This window comes from Copadichromis virginalis, linkage group LG3 (genome assembly GCF_057382275.1).
Source record: "Copadichromis virginalis isolate Kocher_CV1m ecotype Utaka linkage group LG3, C_Virginalis_male_GT1.1, whole genome shotgun sequence".
In the NCBI taxonomy this organism is placed as follows: Eukaryota; Metazoa; Chordata; class Actinopteri; order Cichliformes; family Cichlidae; genus Copadichromis; species Copadichromis virginalis.
In genome coordinates, this window is record NC_140620.1 from 20,496,292 (window position 1) to 20,503,727 (window position 7,436).

The following is a 7,436-nucleotide window of genomic DNA, read 5'->3' on the forward strand; positions in this document are numbered from 1 at the left end:
GCTAGTTTAAGGGATTTCAGCACTGACACTATTTCATAAAAGAAATAGTTCCTGTTAAATGTGACAGAAACAGAAATTTCTTTCAATTTAGTTTTGGAGGTTAGTGAGTATAGGCAACTGGGGCATTTTCTCTATAGGTTCCTGTGTAGCCCTCTGTGAATTAAAAAAACAAACGAACAATCAATGCGTTGTGGCTCCTGCAGCAGAAATAAGGATCAGAGGATCAGATTTAGTCACCCTCATGCACAGATGTTGTGGGTGTTCACCTAACATCATCATCCTCTCGCTCTGAAAGCCACACATACCTGTTTCTCTTCACAGCATCAAATGTCCCTGACAGTCCGCAGGTCTGCAAAAATCACACACCCTGTTTGTACATCATGTCATATGTTCTATTTCAGTGAATGTGTGAAGTTTTTTTTTTACTTGATTGAATTTAAAGAGTTAATTAAAAGCTTGAGTGAGCTAAATTTGCATCTGAAAGAAAGTTGTGACACATTCTGTGTTTCCTTTTTCAGTTTTTATTCTTTTTTTATTAATAAATAATTTGATGGCCAAGACATTTCTGAACATCATACTGGTAATTAGGGCAGATGTGCAGGTGAACAGTCCTACACAACAGACCGAAAGAAACCAGAACAAATCAGTATACCGCGTTTACAAAAAAAGGTCAAGAGTTAAAAGCAGCAGGTGACCACTCGTGCAAGGGACACTGACACTGAGCTAAACACACATTTGTTATTAAACAGCACCATACGACTTGCAAACTCTCGTGAGGATACAAGGATCGTTGTTTCACATTATCCTGGATCAACATCAAACACAGACTGATGACAATAAACAAAAAGCAAACAAGTTATTGGACAATTCAGTAACTCTTACAATCTGAATCCTTTTTTAGCACCAATCGGAAACATTTTTTGTGATTTTCTTCAGAATTTTCTATTTATTTTATTATGTTTATTTTCAGTGAGAAGCTCCAGGCTGAATTTGCTGTTTATTTGAGGAGTTTGCAGAGCTGTTATGTTTTTGATAACCACAGAACAGTCTTTTTATTTCTTATTTTTCACTTTTAAACCAAAAGGCCATGTTGCTTAGCTGCCTGGCAAAGTCGCTATCAGTGTTAGTTCATCAAATCTGTAAATTTTCTTTCTATAAAATCATATTTCTGGACATGTTAAATCGACTTCCAGAGGACAGAGGCTGGAAGATCAAGGTGTGCCCGGTGGAAGTGGGGTGCAGGGGCTTTGTTGCCAGTACAACAGCAAAACTGCTTAGAGAGAATGGGATCAGAGGACAGGCGCAACGGCAGGCTAAAAGAAAACTAGCTAACACTGTTGAGAGGACCAGTCACTGGCTATGGCTAAAAAGGGCCGACATCACTTGGGCAACAAGGCAATCAGCTAACCATGAGAGAAAAGAAATATTCTGCTCTTCTTCCCTTTTCTGGGAGGCAGTGGGGAGGTAGAGTGTACAGCCTGATCCGGCGGGGAGGTGTGGGAAGCCAGATCGGGCGCCTCTCTTCCGGCTCTCCTCTCTGCTCTCTCCTATCTTGTCCCTTTTGTCTTACATCACCTTTTCTATCCCTTTGAAGAAGTATGGCTTCATAAATGCTAAAGAGGTAAGTATTATTTCTCAGTTGCAGTAGATAGAAAATAAACTGTAGGAAACTAAACAGAAGAAAAGAAATAACAATTTAACATTAACCAGTGACACACTGCAGGGCCTGATCAACCCTGGCAGGGCCTCCTTGATGAGGGTGTCTAGTGATAATGTCTGAAAAACCCGATGAATCCAAGGTCCACTACTGACGATGTGTCCCAAATCTTAATATGATAATCTAGATCGATCTCTAATCCCTAAACCTAACCAAGGAAGGAAAATGGCAGATTAGCCTGGGTAAAAGACTGAAAGTTGAGGCAACAACGACGTGTGCTGCTTGCAAAGTTTCTGGGCTGCCTTTCCTCATAACAGCTGTCCCTCAAGAGTCTCTCCATCTAAAGCAATGCATTATCAGGGACTGTAACCTCTAGTCCTTTTAACTGAATTCTTTTAAATATGAATAATGTCAGAAAACCAACAACAATAAAAGCAACCACAACATAACAAACACCCATTATAAGAGTTGGAGTTACTACGTCTCCAACATCCTGGATGTTTCCAGCTTCACTTTCCACGATTTGGTGCTGCAACAACTTTTCATCTGTTTCACCTGCAGAGAGAACATCAGCTGTCAGAGAATATTTCAAACAGTGGTTTAATGTTTAGCATCTGAGTTAGCAGCATGCCGTTTCCCCTTCACGCTTAACACTAAAATAATTGAGCAGAAGAAGCTGTGGATAAATTGTAGCTCACTGGCTTTTGTTTGTTTATTTGCCAAGTCACAAATAATCATGCAGTTTCCGTAGAGTAGAGAAATACTAGCAGCAGGCAGTTTTAGATTTTTGTTTGTAATTTCACGCTTTTATGTTTTGGGGGTTTTATGATATGGGAGCTGAGCGTGAGCTCTACAAACTCACCTGTGACTGTGAGGTCAATGAAGTGACTGATCTCAGTGTGAGCTCTTTTACTTCTCACAGGGTTCCTCACTGCTATGTGACACTCATACATCCCAGTGTCATTAAACGTGACATTCTTCAGGATCACAGAAACGTCTCCATCCTTCATCTCCGGGTCCCTCAGCTTCACTCGGCCATGAAAAGATGGATGTTGGTAGTTTTCATAGAATCGTTTGTTCCTGTAGAAGTAGACGTAGCCGTCTGTGTTCAGGTCAGGTCTGCTCCACTTTACCACTGAGATTCTTTCATCTGTAGTAATCTGACACTGGAGAGTGACGTCCTCTCCAAACTTCGCCTGCACATCCTGCTGAAGAGCTGAAGGAAAGAAAATAATCTTTTTAAAATGTAACTCCTTTTTAAAATTTTAAAACATTTTTAACTGTTAACAGCACTTGATAAGAATTTGTGGCTGAAAAATCAAGACAACACAAAGAGCCTCAAACAGCAGTTTGAGGCTCTTTGCTCGTCAGTCCTCACAGAGCACCATGTTAAAATGTTTATGGCCTACAAAAAGCAGTTTTGGTCTCTGTACTAATTTCCCGTTCTGTAACAGCTTTGTGTGGGTAGAGGCTTACAATCGGAGACATACTTGATTACGATAATACGATCCCTAACACAGGGCTGTAGCTGCTGGCTGTCTGCTAGGCTGCTAGTTTCTTTGGCATCAAATAAACTCCAACTATGTTTGCTTGACTCTGTAAAAACCAGTCTCAAGGTGTAATTCCATTAATTTAAATGTAATTTCAGAGTATTTTAGCTGAATTATGTTATTATTATGTACCCTGCAGGGCACTAAAATAACAGACTAACAAGTTAAAATTTTACAGGTAAGAAAGAAAATAACTTTGAGTGTAACTTTTGGCTACTTTACTTTGTATTTTGTTGTCTATTTATTTCAAAGGTACCTGATTATTGTGCAATTTTATTGTCTATCACACTAAAAATAAATATTATACACCCTTATTAAACATAAAGCAATGATTTAATTAAAATGCAACTGAAACATGTAAAATACTTTTTTTATGTATTCGAATAATTGCTCATTAAGAATATGGCCAGTGTCACATTTAATGACAGTGGGATTTATGAGTGCTTGGTATAAAATGAATCAAGTTAATTTCATTTGACTAAATTCCATTAAATCGAACATTTAAATTGAACCTATGTAACAAAATTACCTGTGTGTGTGTGTGTGTGATGTTATATTGTTTTATGTTTCATATATATATGAGCAGGCCTATATAGAGAGGCCTGCTCAAAATGAGACCCTTGAGCGACAGTTGGAAAACATCGCGGAACGGATCACTGCAGTTGTGAGGTCTCAGAATCAAAAGACTGACAACACCATGGAACAGAAGTTTGATACCATCATGGGGAGGCTCGCAGCTCTTCAACGGGAGATCGAGAGACCAGTCTCAGAGTGCTAAATTCGAGCTGCTCACAAAGTTGAAATCAACAATATTCAACATTTGGACACCACGGCGCCAGCTGCAGGCCCAAGGCTGGAGCCCACCAAAACAACTCCCTGATAACGACTGTGTGATGACTATTCTTCCCGCCCCATGAAGGCCACCTGGGTTGGCTGGCAGACTGTTTACTTAGCCTGATAGAGCGAAGGACACTGTCTCCGCTGAACTCTGGACACGCACACACACACACACTTACACTGATAAGCACTCACTCATCCCCCTCCCTTCCAAACGCCTTCGATGCTTGTGCCCTACCGGGGAAGATAGCAGTCAACTGGACCAGCACAGATGCTGCAGGACCGGATGCGCTGTCTACACCGGCTCTCTCTTACCCTTTACCCGCCCCTGTAGCTTGTCTTGTGTTTCTATGGTGTATTGATAGTCATGTGCTTTTGTGCTGAGGTGTTTTTTCTGTTATCAAACTGTTCTCCCACTAGGAGCTCAGTCTGAGTGGAGTTTTTTTTTCTCCTCCTCTTACCTCATGTAGTGTATTTTCGTTGTTTTTTTCCTATCAGCCTACCTTCTGACATGTCTGCCCAATGTGATGTTTGTGTAAAGTTGGTCAGAAGGTTCCTTTGTAAGTGCGCATGCGCCATTAGCGTGCTGCCTGCTGTAACCCCTAATTTCCCTCGGGATGAATAAAGTATTCTGATTCTGATTCTGATATATGAAATTAAAGTAGTTAAAGTCAAATAAAAGCAGATTTTCTTTCTTTTTTGAGTGTACTGCACTTAATTTACACTTAACACTTAAACTTTCATATAAATGAAGCTTATGTGTTCAAGTTCAATAAAGATGATCTTTAGTCAAACATCTGTCTGATCCCCAGGTGTTTGACAGCTAATCCAAGCTTTACATCACTTCAGACTCCCTCCACCTCCCTGCATGGGAGCTCTGAGTTTCATGAATTTACAAAAAAGAAAAAAAAAGAGACTCAAATACACAATGAATAAAGTCACAAGTTAATATAATATTTTTATGTTGTGGAATTATTAGAGGCATATTTGGAATGAGCTTCTTTACAATAAATTTGAAAATCTTATATGTTAGCACAAAACACTCAGCGCCACTCATCACATAAGCAAAGTCCAGAGCTGTCCTTGTCATATTTTAATGCTGGGAGGTCTCACATTGGAGCTATGTGACATAAAGGATTTCCTTAAAATCCAAAGCAGAAGTGAAAGGAGAACTGAAAGACTTCCAACCAAAAGAGAAAGTCTTGGATTGAAGTTTTGCTTTCACTTCGCATTTCCCTTTTTGTTTTTTCACTGTTAGAACTCAGTCGTAGTGGGATGAAGATAGTTAAGATAAAAATGCAAAGTTACACCGTTAAACACACTTTAAAAGGGAAAGGTTGTCCAACATCTCGTGTAAGTAACATCTCATGGTGTCCATTTCAGACCCAGAGTGACTGCTGCTGTTCTCATCGTGCAGCAATTCAAAGAACACACAAACCACAAAGTGGCTGCTGACTCAAAACACAAGCAGCTTACAGCAGCCAGATTCAGGTGAACTCTGGGACTTTAAAATCCCTCCACCCAACCCCTGGATCTGACATCAGCTGTTACATCATTAAACATGCTGCTGTAAAAATGCTGAAAAAAATGACTACAAAGAGACACAGGAGCTCAACCTGCAAACACAACATGGGAATCAACATTTAAACACATTACACATATTTATACTTACCTAAAAAATTTTTTTTTTTTTAAAAAAAACTCTCTTTCACTCACCTACAGAGCAAGAAATCACGAACAGGAAGACTATGAGGGACTCCATCTGTGACTGCTGTGACTGGAGGCTGGGAAGTGAAGAGTCCGCAGCCTGACCTGCACTGAAAACAGAGTTGGTTTCACTTTCACTTTGTAAGAGGGGGAGGGAGAGAGCATAGATGAATATAGATAACTCATTCTTTATTGGATTATATCAACACATGATGGCAAAATATTACACAGATGCTAAATGGTAAAAAAAAAAAAAAAAAGGCCTGTATTTATTTGTATAGCGCTTTTCTAGTCCACCCATTCACACACTTGATGGAAAGCTACATTGTAGCCACCCTGGGGGCGCACTGAGCATTAGCAACAAGATGACCATTTACAAGAAATCCGAGCACTTCTGAGAAGTGTTACAGTTTATGCTTATTTTAACCAGCAGATGGCAGCACAAGTCAAAATATGAGAAACATTTATTACAATAAGAATAAAGTAATGAAAGTTGTAGTAGTGACTTGTATGATGTTTGCAGACGAATGCAGAGTGCAGCACAGGGACTGTGGCTGCAGTAACTTTTCTTCTGCTTGATCAGTTTAATCCGTCACATTTTATATTATTGTTCAAATAAAACGGACTGCAGTTTGGAAAAAAAATGAGAAATTGTGTAAATAATAGAAGACAAATATTATGTTAAGTCTCATTTGCACCACTAACGCAGCATTTATCCTTGTAGCTTTACTCTATGAAGTGAAGTGGGAGACGCTCAAACGGTCGGTTACGCGCACAAGACAAAACAAAACGGCCTGTTTTGATCTGAGCGCGCGCAGTGAGAAGCACAAAGTCTGCACAGAAGGTTTTTAACCTCCTCACCCCGTCTCTGACTGAATTTTTTGGTTTTTGGAGCCAGCAAACACAAAAGAAAATATGTATTTAACCCACTCCAGAGTTACTCCAGAGTCTGAGCGGAAATGATCCTTAACTGTTTAACTGCAGTGAGAGCTGGCAAGTCTCATGGTTCACTTACGCGCAAGTTAACAAATCTAATAAATATGATCCAAACTCTTAGTGTTAGTTCAAACTCACCTGCAGACAAAGAGGGTGAGTGCAGCTGGGAACCTCAGATGTCCGAGCAGCCATTTCCGTCTTATTGTTCGGAAGATCCTACTTTTCAAAGTTTGCTAAATATCCAAAGGATGGTGAGATTTCACGAGAATAGGAGATCCCAGTTTTTCAATAAAGCTGAAAGTTTCCGAGCCTGAAAACAGGTGCGTTTGTTTTCAAGTGCGCCCTCAAGTGTCTTTTAAAGGAAGAAGAACAAACTGAGGGCGGGGTCATAAACATGTGCGTAATAACAAAGCGGCAAGCCACTGGATTCAGACCTGATCAACAACAAAATCGATCACTAATCAGTCATCAGTCACATTAAAACCATTATAGAAGCTGATTAATAGAATAAACAGGATTCACGCTCAGATTTAAGTGGATCTTCTCTGACTGTGACTTTGATGTGAGATGTGTCATCTCTTATCCTCCTGTGCATCTCACTGTCTCACATTTAACTGGCTCTAAGCTAAGAAAGTACATTTTTCTGACAACAAAAGTTTTGCCCTGAAACTCAAACATCTGTAAAAGGTGTTTACACCAGCGGTATCAAACATGAGGCTCATGGACCAGAGCCAGCCCACCAAATGATC

General features: G+C 39.9%; 1 protein-coding gene across 1 annotated transcript; it reads right to left on the reverse strand.

The window, feature by feature from the left end:
* Positions 1-523: 523 nt before the first annotated feature.
* On the reverse strand, positions 524-7,036 carry LOC146713313 (sodium channel regulatory subunit beta-3-like). Its single transcript, XM_085446812.1, has 4 exons — positions 6,826-7,036; positions 5,761-5,861; positions 2,520-2,873; positions 524-2,212 (listed from the first exon to the last, which is right to left on the reverse strand). The coding sequence occupies exons 2-4, from the start codon at positions 5,804-5,806 to the stop codon at positions 1,998-2,000; spliced, it is 615 nt and encodes a 204-aa protein (XP_085302938.1). The 5' UTR covers positions 5,807-5,861; positions 6,826-7,036; the 3' UTR covers positions 524-1,997.
* Between the last annotated feature and the right edge of the window lie 400 nt (positions 7,037-7,436).

Coding starts and splice junctions, on each gene's coding strand:
- LOC146713313 (XM_085446812.1), bottom strand. CDS start 5,806: ATGGAGTCCCTCATAGTCTTCCTGTTCGTGATTTCTTGCTCTGTAG. Junction 2,874..5,760: donor CGTGATTTCTTGCTCTGTAG/GTGAGTGAAAGA, acceptor TCTTTCCTTCAG/CTCTTCAGCAGGATGTGCAG. Junction 2,213..2,519: donor CATTGACCTCACAGTCACAG/GTGAGTTTGTAG, acceptor TTCTCTCTGCAG/GTGAAACAGATGAAAAGTTG.